Consider the following 12,948-nt stretch of genomic DNA (forward strand, 5'->3'; position numbering starts at 1 on the left):
GGCCTTGAACGCACTTGGGTTACTGTGTTAAGCTATGCTTTCCATTTCTGATACGTGTAACCAGAACAGCCGATCACTCGCTTAGAGCCATTGCCCTGTTTGTTAGTCCGTGCACTGTATCCCGTCTGGCTTCAGGGAAGTTGGGTTCACCAAATACAAAAACTTCGACTTGAAAGAAAAATAAAAAAGCCATCCGGAATTTAAAAACCTGTTTACCCCCACAGCAATTCAAGAACTAGATTCTGAGATCCTACGACTTTGAATGCTTTCTCAGATCTTTTGGAATGCATTGTTTATGAACATAGCACTGATATCCTTGAGGGGAGTCTGATAAATACTTAATTTCATCCTTATTTCTTGGTACTGAATGCAGGAAAGGATAATCAGGTCCATGTCATCAAACTGATTTGCAATTTGTTTCAGAGAGTACAGCCTTCCCTAGCAGGTATTCTAAGTTTTTATAAGAACTGGACTGACTTCACTAAAACTAAGTATCACCAATACTGTCTAAGGGTGGGGGAGGACAAAAAAAAAAGAGGACAGTTGCTTATAATGGGGCATAAAATTAATTCTTTAAAACTTCTCTTTAAAAAACATGCACATACCTATAGAATTTCAAACTTCACCCACTTTAAATGCTGTGTATCTATCCCATGAGAGATGCAGGCATTATCCTTTTATTCTAAATCTGGGAAATAAAAGCCGGTGTTAGGGTGACTAAACATAACGAGAACATAAAAAAACACTGTTCCTCTAGGATTTAACTGTATTTCTCTTTCTTCTTAGTATTAAGTTGGGTTTTTTTTTTTTTTAAGTGAAACTATCGGCATTGACTGTGCAGGGGAGCGGCTGCAGTATTCCTGATTTCCATGCATATATACAAGTACTTTTAAATCCAAAGATTTAAGGCATGCTTGTAATAGTAAATGTGAAAGGCACTCTGCATATGCCTTTTTGTGAATGAGAAAGGTCTTCAAGACTTGGCGATGACTAGACCACACTACAGAATTGGAGTCCTCTTGAAACCTAGCTCATGAGGAGGAAATCATTGCAAATGTCTGCTTAGAGGCCAAGAAAACAATCTTTAGTACAAAAAAAAAGTGCACATTGTTGTAACAATATTGTATCTATTCAGAAAATGGGACTTCGTCAACTAAAGCAAATTAAAATAGGTTCCACAGGTGACCAGAAATGAAGACTATTTCCATGTTTCATTCAATCAAAATACAGAACACAATTAAAAATATTTTACGTTAAAATCTTGGCTTTGTATGTCTTTTAGAAGGTTAATACCTGGGGTTGGAAATTACCAGCAATTTCGGGTTTTGTTTTGATTTCTCAAACCATCAGACCATGCAATACATACAAAAATAGAATTGTAAACACATTTATGTCCAGAAGTCACTCTGTTCCAGTGTATTAGAACACATTGACATTTTTCATATCCAAGTTTTAAAGTATATTAAAACTCATAAAAGACTTCAAAGACGATACATTGTCCACACACTAATCGTATTTTCAGTTATAATTTTTGGGAGACTGCCACGACTTAGTCGCAGTAAGTGTCACTGACAAGTTATTGGGGAATCGTGAGCTAGGCCGACTATGAAGCAGGGGGAAGAAGCATCACCTACCCAAGGATCAGCAGCTCCCAGGTTCAACTTCAGAAGAAAGCTTTCTCCTCTAGACCTGAATGCGCTCTGCTTTTTCAGAGGGACACTGTCAGTCAGGGTCCCTGAGGAAGTAGACCACACACTCAGGATTATTTGAGGAGGGTTCCAAAATTTTTTTTTTTCCTCAACAAAGATGAGGGAAGGATGGAAGGAGCCCACAGGTACCGCCAGGGCCCGTCAAAGCCAGGCACTCACTCCACCCCTCCCTCGGCCTGAAGGGATGAGAGGAGGAAGCTGCTATAAGAAGGAAGATGTTGAAAGGACTGTGAGGGAAAGAGGGCCACCTCTCAGGAGCTAGTTTGGGTGGAGGTCAGCCAGGGAACCAGGGTAATAAAACAGCCCCCTTGTACTCTCTCCTACCCCAGGTCCCACCTGCCTGCTGGGAGACTGACCAAAAGTCAGAGAGCCAACAAGCCTGAGGCCATGGGCCTAGAGGTCAGCCTCTGGGCCTGCAGCAGGGAAGGGAAAGGTGGAACGTACTGGCTTGGTCACCGATCCAAGCGTTCATTGTTCAGTAGCCCCCACTATTCACAAGTCTTTAGGGGACAGTGACTAAATAGCTTATGGATGACACACACATGGGGAGCAGGGCTTTGGAAAGCACAAGGCTTAAGTATAAGGAAACAAAAGGAATAAGGTACTCCTCCACAGTAGGGAACCCACCCACCCCTTGGGTTAACATTGCAGGGCAACACCTATCAATAAAAGACACAGCAGCAGTAACCCATCGATGGACAATTGAGTAGCCGGTCTTTTAATAGGAATAGTCCAATGAGGAAGAAGGAAAAGGCAGTATCTTCAATGGAGCCAAAACAGTCATCTCTCATTTGAAAATCATCACATTTGACAACATTTTAGCAATCACACATCACAGGAACCAGCGAGGAACAAACTGTTAGAGCAGTTCAAGCTTCTCACTTTGTAGCCACACTCTGATCTTCTCAAAATTCTTATCCATCCAACGGATGTTTTCTCCAATGGTTTCAATTGTTTGCTGGACACAACGTAGCTGAGAACCCTTTTCTTTCAAAGAGCTGAAGAATTCTTTTACCTGGTAAGGAAAAACCAGATTTTTAAAAAATTTATTATATTACACAAATCTAAGTTCGGGCTAGTTAAAACTGAAGCCAAATTTCCAGCATTTGTCAAAATTCTACATAGAAGGCAGTGCCAGGTGTCTGGATACAATTATGTACACATAAACTTAAGCTATATGAAATGAGCCCATGCCTCATGAGGTCAGATTTTTATTTTTCTCTGCAGTTTTTTTTTATTCACAGTTGCCAGATTCTAAAAGACTTCACTGTATACTGTTTAATAATTACGGTTTGAGTGTATTTATTATGTGTTGTTACATACACGCAGATGCAAACTTTTTTTTTAAAACATGGTATCTAAAAAGCAGAATGTGCAGAGTATCTTCTTGGCCAAATAAAACAGTTCCAACCACACAAATGCAGTCTTTCTCCATGGGTCTGGCCTTAGAGATTAGAGAAACGGAGGAAAAGGGTTCTTAGCAAGTTATGGTGGTAATCCCCCCAAACGTTGCCAAATTTTTTTTATACTAATCCACAATCCATGTATTGTTCCTCTAAGATAAAATCCACACAAAGTTGCCCATGTTTTAACGAGATAAGAGACAGCTGTCCCCTCCTCTTGTTTCATGGCTGGGTTTCTTAACTCCTTTAAGCTCACATGAGAAATAGAAATAGTCTGGCTCTGCCCCAGGACGGACTATTGTGGTACTGTTTCACCTGAAAAGGGTCTTAGCCTTGTCCCCTAAGTTTTCACAGTGGAGATTAATCCATAAGTTTTTGACTGTGGAGATAGGAAGTCTAGGCCAAGATGTATTATTTATTCAACATGGATAAATAATTAATCCATAAATTTTTGACTGTGGAGATAGGAAGTAAGTCTAGGCCAAGATGTATTATTTATTCAACATGGATTCCAGACAGTTAATTCCTTAAAAATCCATGTTATAATATCCTATTTTAAGTTTGGGAATAAGAGAGGGGTAAGAACAGGCTTTTGAAAGGCCAAATTCCAATTTTAAATGATTCGGGGTTCTTTTAAAATTGTATCTCAATACCGCTTTCCGAGGAGCTCCAGGCCCGCCCTCCTGCTCTAGCTGCCTAGGGAACATGGACCGCGCCTCGTGGTCCGCCTTCGGTTGTAGCTCAGCCCACTGGTTCACACTCTCAGACTCCAGACTAATATTCAGGTCAGAGAACAACTGTAGGCACTTTTCAGCAGTCCAGTAACATCAAAAACTTTACTAAGGGGCGCCTGGGTGGCTCAGTTGGTTAAGCGACTGCCTTCGGCTCAGGTCATGATCCTGGAGCCCCGGGATCGAGTCCCGCATCGGGCTCCCTGCTCGGCGGGGAGTCTGCTTCTCCCTCTGACCCTCCCCCCTCTCATGTGCTCTCTCTCTCAAATAAATAAATAAAATCTTTAAAAAAAAAAAAAACTTTACTAAGTATTTAATGATTAGACATAGTAAGTTACTTAAATATTTTCAAATAATCCTGAAGGAGCCCTTCACAAGGGTACCACTAAGAGAGACCTTTAAGAGCTGTAACAAAGCCAGCTGATAAGCCTTGCCCTCAAGCTTTTCCTGACCCCAAATTCTCTCTCCTATCCTCATCGACCTTGGGAAATGCAGCATCCCAACTGAGTGTTGGATTCAAACCTGCCTCCTTGAGAGTATTTTCTGTGCAATAAGCAGTGCGATATAGAGATAGAAAAGAAACGGTTTTAGCCTACTAGTTTGACCCTTTGTAAACAAGTTAACTTCTCTGGGACTCAGTTTCCTCTTTTGTAAGGTAAGGCTGATCTCTCCCTCACAGAGCACTGGCGAGAACGTGGTTACATAATGTGGGTCAAGTGCAAAACCCAAACCCCAGCCATGTATCAGGGATTCAGCCTCATCCGTTTATTCATGAACATGTCCTCTGGCACTTACTCATCCCTCCAGCCTAATTACACTGCTATACACAGAGGAGGAGGCAAGGGACCAGGCAAGGAACCCTTGTCCTCCTAGAGCTTACACTCTACCTGGGAAGACAAGCAGTCAACACGGTTACTATTAATCTACTATTGTGGACGAAATACACTGAGGCTAGGAGTGACTGGGACGGGGGTGGCCTGCTTTCCACAGAGCAGCCCAGGAAGGTGACATGTGATGTGGGACCTGTAAAGGATTCAACAAGCCTTTCGGCTGACAAGTTAGGCAAAGAGCAAGCCAGGCACAGAGAAATTTAGAGGCTGAGACAGCATCAGCCCCTTCTGGGCCAGAAGCAGGCAGCAGCTGAGTGGCTCAAGTGTCACAGGAGGGTGATCCACGGCGCCACACGCGCACTAGCAGGAGCCCGGTCATCATGGTCATGTGCACGCGGGGAGGAAAGGTTTGGAATTTATTCCAAGGTCAACAGGTCAGGTTTCAAGGAAGGGTCAGTCATAGGCTGATTTTCAGTTTTAAATGTGGAAAATGGTCTGGTGTTGGCAAAGCGGGAAGCCATTCAGGAGGCTCTCGCCGTAGGCCAGGCAAGAACGCAGAAAAGCCTGGGGTGCCGTAAAAAGCAGATGAGTGCACAGATACAGTACAGATGCTGGAAGCAAAGCCAGTGAGATTCCGGGACGAACTGGATGTGAAGGCCAGATAGGACTCCGGGCTGACTCCTACACAGGAGGATGTTCTCCCTTCTGATGACATCCAGGCTTTTCCACTTCCATTCCCTACCTCAGGCCTTTTGCACCTGATGTTTCCTCTGCACACAACACACACCTGCATTTCCATTGGTATCTGCTCAGAAGTCTCCCCATCATCCCATAGAACAAAGCTCCCTTACCCCGTCACTCTCTCCTTACCTCACCTCATTCATCTTCAGAGCGTATAGCCTGACTTAGGTCGCTTTGTCTCTGAGTCCCCCAGCAGAATTTAAGCTCTATGAGGGCAAGGGCTTGGTCTACCATGTCAATCTTAGAGTAAAAATGTCGTATCTTTAAAGAATTACTGAGAAAACAAAGGGATGAGCAAGTGACTGAAAGAAATGTTTTGTTGCTACAGATCTGGTTTATGGACAGCTGTTTAGCTACTTCTAGCTCATGGCTGGTCCTCATCATCACACAGAAGAGCTCTGCTGTAGACCTCACTAGAGTTCAACCTTGAATTATTAGGTGCCAGTTAATTTTACAAGCCTGCATGAAAACTAGAGAGAAGGGATGTGACATTTCTTTTGCATTTTCAAAGCATTCTCCCTGTATCAAGCTCTATCATGGTATAACCAGCCTGTACAATGGAACTATTCCTAAAAAGATCAGTATTAGGTTCTCAGCTTTTATCTATGGGCAACCTATTTTTAAAGCCTTGTAAAATTTTCTATGCCTTTGAAAACATTATTATAGAAGGGACACCACACAACAATGACCTTGACATCAAATTCCTCAAAGATTAAGGCTGAAAGAAAAGTCTGCCTTTCTGGGAAACTCGTATGTTCCATGGTTCCCTCCTACTAGACAATGAGAATAACTCCTACTGTTTTCTAATTTTTTCCTGACTGCTAGGAACCTGTGGTACATTTAGGGTACAATTGCAATAAATTATCCTCAGCATAAATCCCTCATATAGTTACCTCTTTCTGTAAATTATGCAGCTTTTTGTTATTTAACATTTCTTTTACATATTGACCTTGTAAGTTGCCTAAAATTCTTTCTCAAAGTGAATGTCATAAGTAAGTAACGAGAAATCTTGAACCTGGATAGCAGAGAACCAAGATTCCAGACCTGCCTCTTTCATAACAACTAGATGATCATGTAGGTCATTTATACCTCTAATGATCACTTTTAACATCCTAAGAAACAGAGATTAAATGTCTCCAGTAATTTCTTAAGTCCAAACGTTTGTAATGACAGAGCTAAGACTTCTTGATGTGTTGAGGAAGAGGCATAGTTTTCAATAGTTTGCATCCAAAAAGAACACCTACTAGGTGACAAAATCCATTCCTAACTCATCACACCATTATTTTGTCTACCCCATATTTATTAGCTAATTGTCACTTAAATTTAACTTTTGGTTACCTCTTCAAGCCGTGCTCTTGTGGAGAACTGACTTGTTGTTCCGATTACCATATAGGTTAGGGAAGATGAGCCAAGTTCAAACCTGCAAATGGAAATTGTCAAGATGTATCATAAAATATTTATTCATTCGACATGTGTTTTTATGTGCCTTGTGCACGTTACAGCATTTAACTAGAAACTGCTCAGGCATGAAAAATCCATGACATGAGCCCTACCCTCCAATGCGTTAAGATGTAGTTGTTAAAAAAAAAAAAAAAATACACCAACCACTGAATAAATGATTCAGTACCCAAAAGAAAGCGGTAGAGGCTTAGTAAGTGCTACAAGCGCAAGGCAAAGGCAGGTGCGAGCAAGCAGAGGTGGTAAACCACCATGTGGGGTGAGCTATGCACAGGAGGTCTTCAAATGGGTCTGCGGGTGCGGAAGAGGATTCTTCCAGATAGACTGGAACAGCTGGCCACCCAGATTCATGAGTTAGTGCTAAATTTCAGTTCGCTATTTTCAGAACAGTTTTTTTTTTTTTTTTTTAAGATTTTATTTATTTATTTGACAGAGAAAGGCACAGCGAGAGAGGGAACACAAGCAGGGGGAGTGGGAGAGGGAGAAGCAGGCTTCCCACCGAGCGGGGAGCCCGATGCAGGGCTCAATCCCAGGACCCCGGGATCATGACCTGAGCCGAAGGCAGTCGCTTAACCGACTGAGCCACCCAGGCGCCCCGAATTCAGAACAGTTTTTTAAGGACCTCTACTTGCTACCTTCAATTAAAAAACCCCCTCTAGACGATCACCGTTGTTTTACAAGCAAAGCTAAAACACAGGCAGGTTCGTGGACCTTTGTAATCACAGCACAGTTTCTGGCACTACTCACTTTTCTATCAGTTTATCCCAATTTTCCCTCAGAAACTGCCAGGCCAGTCGATATCCCACCGGGTTCCTACCAACAGCTCCAAGAATATGTGGAAACTCTTGAATTTTTATTACATCTCCCTTAAAACCTTCATCTAGTAGCCTAGAATGATTAAGAGAAGAAATGTTAACAATAGAGAGTCCCTGGAAAAGTTAGGAATTACTTCAATAAAATAATGTGTGAAAGAAAAAAGCCCATCTGTCAATAATAAACACAAGATAAATAGGTGACCAGAGCACTAATAAAGTTGGTATAGCTACATAATAAAAACATTTAGTGTTTACAACACCCATTCTCATATGGTCTCTTGTTTGTTCATAAGAGAAAATAGGTAAGAAAGGCCTATGTCGTATGTATTTCTAAACGTGTTATTTTAAAGAGACACAAACATATATTCCTTTAAATATTTTTCCTAACACCTGCTTCTCCCCTGATTAATTACCGTACTGATTAGATGTATGCCCGCTTGAATAAATATTCCCAGCAGTAAAGGCAATTCCCAGCCAAGAGAACAAAAAGAGATGTCGGAAGGATCTGAGTTCATCTAATTCCTCTTGGCCACATGAACATGAACAAATTACTCACCACTGAAGCTTGTTCTCATCCTGACTAATACTGAGGGCAAATTCAATTTTTTTTTTCTCGGAAGTAGACAAAGATGACTGATACTTTCTATAAAGAAAATCCCATCCTTCAGGGTTTTGGACCCCCACAGCAAACACTGCCAAGGTCACGTCGTTGGGCAGGCTGTGGAAAAGAACATCGCTGGTGAGAGTCTGAGATGCAGGAAGTGTGTTTGGATGTAGAGTGGTGACCAATGACAAACTGATAAACTGGCCCACTGATCAGAGCAACATGCCCGGAAATATAAACAAAAATCCGCTCTTTCCTTCAGTTAGATTTTATGAGAGAAACAGAAGGAAGTATCTACAATTAGGTTTTAAGTACCCTTCTCAAAAACAATGTGAAAAGCCACTTGGATAAATACCTATGTATCTAACATAATGATGCTGGGTAACTGGACAGATGATCACTTCTTAAGCCAAAAGAAAGAAATTCAAACTAGACTCAATATGTAGTCCATGAACAAAAGTCAGGAATCCAATAGGACCACTGTTTGGAGGCATTTCTTTAAATGGAACCATATAGATTGTTGGCTTACTATTTCCTAGAGAGATTCAAGCCCCAAATATTAAAGCCCAAGAATAAATTCCAAATACAGGAAGAGCCTACCTAGCTTTGACAATATCAGCAACTACTGGACACACCTCATCAGGGACTTTGGAGGCCCAAAGAAACTCCTACTATGGCATGTACTGCTTCTGTTCCTATCCAGGACAGCGGTTTCAGTTCTGAGCCTTACCTCGATCCGATGGAAATTATTCTAATTCTATTTTAACTCTCCAGATAATTGACTTTTATATAGAGACGTTCCCTCCTAGCAGTTCTTAAAACAGAAAGTTGAGAGATACATAGAAAAATCTTAAAAAGCAATTTATTTTCCCAAAAAGTACAGCAGGGGAGGTTTGCTTCTACTTGTTTTCTCTCCCAACATTTAGCACTGATGAGGAAAAACAGAACAGAGAGCCTTTATAGAACTAACCGGTGGTTCAGTAAGCACACACCTCAAATTTCCATCGGCTTCCTTCCACTCTCTGAAGTAGGCTTCTGCCCTCTGCACGCAGGGCTGATACTTGCGCACACATGCAAGGAGCAGCAGCTGACTCCGCAGCATGCGCTGGGAGACTGAGCCCTCATCTGTCCACGTCTGACTATCAATGAGGTCTCTCAGCAGCCGCAGGAGAAAGGCCTGCGGGGAAAGCCACACGCGTCACCAGTCCCGTCCCCAGCCATCTCGGCTTTTAGAGGAGCCGATATATCCTCAGGTGGTGGGGATTCATTTTTAAAGTTTGATCCAACTTTTTTTTAAAACCACGCAATTCTGTTTACATTTAATTATAAAAGGGGTCAAAAACAAGAAAATAATGATTTTTACTATTTGCATAAAATCTCTTTTTACTTTTTGTTTATGTTATGTGAATCACCATACATGACATCATTAGTTTTTGATGTCGTGTTCCATGATTCATTGTTTGCGTATAACACCCAGTGCTCCATGCAGAACGTGCCCTCTTTAATACCCATCACCAGGCTAACCAATCCCCCACCCCCCTCCCCTCTAGAACCCTCAGTTTGTTTCTCAGAATCCACAGTCTCTCATGGTTCGTCTCCCCCTCCAAATTCCCCCCCCTTCAGTAAAGTGGCAGGATATAAAATCAATGCACAGAAATCAGTGGCATTCCTATACACCACCACCAAGACAGAAGAAAGAGAAATTAAGCAGTCGATCCCATTTATAATTGCACCCAAAACCATAAGATACCTAGGAACAAATCTAACCAAAGAGGCAAAGAATCTGTACTCAGAAAACTATAAAATACTCATGAAAGAAATTGAGGAAGACACAAAGAAATGGAAAAACGTTCCATCCTCATGGATTGGAAGAACAAATATTGTTAAAATGTCTATGCTACCTAGAACAAGCTACACATTTAATGCAATCCCCATCAAAATACCATCAACTTTTTTCAAAGAAATGCCTAACAATCTTTTATAAATATACCTTTCTATATTTAAAAACCACGATGAACTGCCACTTTTGAAACAAACTAAGTTTATAGAACTAAATTTTGAGAGCAAATTATACAACAGGACTTCATAACATTTTGCCAAAAATAACGATTTTTGTGCCTCTTCCTCAAGTACCTGAGTCATGGAGTATCTTAAGAGTAACCATCAAAACAAGATACCACCTCACACCAGTCAGAATGGCTAAAATTAAACAAGTCAGGAAACAACAGATGTTGTCGAGGATGTGGAGAAAGGTGAACCCTCTTACACCATTGCTGGGAATGCAAGCTGGTGCCGCCACTCTGGAAAACAGTATGGAGATTCCTCAAAAAGTTAAAAATAGAGCTACCCTATGACCCAGCAATTGCACTACTGGGTATTTATCCAAAGGATGCAGAAAGAGTGATTCTAAGGGGCATCTGCACCCCAGTATTTATAGCAGCAATGTCCACAATAGCAAAAATATGGGAAAGAGCCCAAATGTCCATTGACAGATGAATGGATAAAGAAGGTATGGTGTGTGTGTGTGTGTATATATTTCTTTAAATGGAACCATATAGATTGTTGGCTTACTATTTCCTAGAGAGATTCAAGCCCCAAATATTAAAGTCCATGCCCGGACTTTAATATATATAAATATAAAAAATATATTAATATATATATGTATATATATAAATATATATATATATACACACAATGGATTACTCAGCCATCAGAAAGAATGAAATCTTGCATTTGCAATGATATGGATCCAACTAGAGGGTATTATGGTAAGCAAAATAAGTCAAAGAAAGAAATACTATATGATTTCACTCATATGTGGAATTTAAGAAACAAAACAGATGAGCATATGGGAAGGGAAGGAAAAATAAGAAAAACAGGGAGGCAAACCATAAAAGACTTAACTACAGGGAACAAACTGAGGGTTGCTAGAGGAGAGGGGGGTCAGGGATGGGGTTACTGGGTGATGGATATTAAGGAGGGCACATGATATAATGAGCAGTGGGTGTTAAATGGCACTAAATTCTACCCCTGAAACTAATAATCCATTATATGTTAACTTGAATAAAATATAATAAAAATTAAATAGTAACCATCCAAAGACAAAATGAAATAAAGGATTTGCAAAAAGAAGGGAATAACAAATCCGTAAAATTTAAGTACAGATTCTTAGAATGCTGTGTCTTTAGTGTTGGAATGAAACCCAAATCTTTGCTATTTAATCCAAATACTAATTCTGATGTACTTTTAATATATATGAGGACATACATATATACATAATGGTAAGGATGCTTTCCCACACCCACACAAAAGCAAACCAGTATGTAACTATTGAGTTTATGAAGGCTTCTACCTTGAATTGATTTTCCACTTCACTCATATCTCTTTTCTCCATCAATTTATACATAGGTATCAGCTCACTCAAACCTTGGAACACTGGCATAATTTCAGTTTCACGTTTCAAGTACAGGGTTAAATCCAAGGCTTTTTCAATTGATAGCTTTCCATTGCTGGTCAAGAGATACCATGGTTAGCAGTTTAAACAAAAACCAGGAAATCAACTTTTTGTTTCAAAAGATATTTTAATCTCCCAGCAAAACATTCAATCAGATATAAATGCCCTCCTTATCAACAGTGACCTTTATATAAGTATCTTTTCTTTCACATATAACACTGGCTTATTTACCACTGTGAGGGAATTTTCTTGAATAATAATAGAGTCAATGCTAAGTTGTGATGAAGACAAAACGGAGACAGGTCAGCATCCGTCCCTCTAAGAAACAACAGACTGGGTACTCAACGTCCAGAGTAAGATGGTGATTTTTATCAAAATCAATAATGTTGGTCAGAGAGACTGCCACCCAATCAAAAGTCTGAGTGTCTGGATTAAACACATTCTGTCTCCATTTCAGAAAGAAAGTGAATATAGATTAAAAAATCTTTCATTATGAAATAAAAAATCTTAAAACAAAAACAAAAAAAACCCTTCATTATGGAGGGCAGGTGTTCAAAGTCTCAGTGGCAGGGTATATGCTGAGTTAAGTACAAAACCCTACAAGAAATAAGCAATACTATTACAAAGGGAAATAGTCTCAGGTAGGCAGAAACAACTGGATAAACCACTTCTATCCTTATCCCCCATTGCCTTTTGCCACCCTGAGAGGTCCAGCAAATGAAGAACCCAACATTTAGAACAAAGGGACATGGGAAATGAGGAGAATTATAGAATCATTTCTTCCCACCTGGGTCACTCCCCTGGGGACTGCAGCTCTGCCTAAATACTGAAAAATTTTGAGTTCCAGGCTTGGGAACCATTTCCTTAAAAACCACTGGCATAAGGCAAAAAAATTAGAGTGAACACTGTCCTCAACAACTCAAACACCATGTGGTTGGGCCACATTTTCTAAGCTCTATTCCATAAAGCTTCCATTAAATTCAGTATGGAAGTATGGGGGGAGAAATCCTTTAACCCAAGAGACAAAATGCAAACAACTGGGTACTGAGCCACGTGGTCTTCTAAGAAGTCTTCAAAAATGTGAAAGACCCAGCAGGGCAGAAACCTCCTGAGCTTTAGGATGGCCAGAAAAACTACAGGACAAGCTTTAGGGATGAGGGGCTTCTCCACAAGGTTGGTCTCCTGGTTTTCTGTACTTCTGCA

General features: G+C 40.6%; 1 protein-coding gene across 7 annotated transcripts in view; it reads right to left on the bottom strand.

The window, feature by feature from the left end:
• Positions 1 to 798: 798 nt before the first annotated feature.
• ERAP1 (endoplasmic reticulum aminopeptidase 1) overlaps positions 799 to 12,948 on the bottom strand; it is a 42,243-nt gene continuing 30,093 nt past the window's right edge. For all 7 annotated transcript variants that reach the window (XM_035014906.1, XM_035014905.1, XM_035014903.1 and 4 more), the window contains 6 exons: positions 11,644 to 11,800; positions 9,284 to 9,468; positions 8,244 to 8,405; positions 7,620 to 7,760; positions 6,753 to 6,834; positions 799 to 2,724 (listed from right to left, as the gene is read on the bottom strand). In XM_035014906.1, coding sequence (XP_034870797.1) covers positions 2,569 to 2,724; positions 6,753 to 6,834; positions 7,620 to 7,760; positions 8,244 to 8,405; positions 9,284 to 9,468; positions 11,644 to 11,800 — 883 coding nt within the window. In that variant the 3' untranslated portion in view covers positions 799 to 2,568. The remainder of the gene's footprint in view (positions 2,725 to 6,752; positions 6,835 to 7,619; positions 7,761 to 8,243; positions 8,406 to 9,283; positions 9,469 to 11,643; positions 11,801 to 12,948) is intronic.

The sequence above is a fragment of the Mirounga leonina genome, unplaced genomic scaffold, assembly GCF_011800145.1.
Source record: "Mirounga leonina isolate KUSES-001 unplaced genomic scaffold, KU_Mleo_1.0 Mir_168, whole genome shotgun sequence".
Classification (NCBI taxonomy): domain Eukaryota; kingdom Metazoa; phylum Chordata; class Mammalia; order Carnivora; family Phocidae; genus Mirounga; species Mirounga leonina.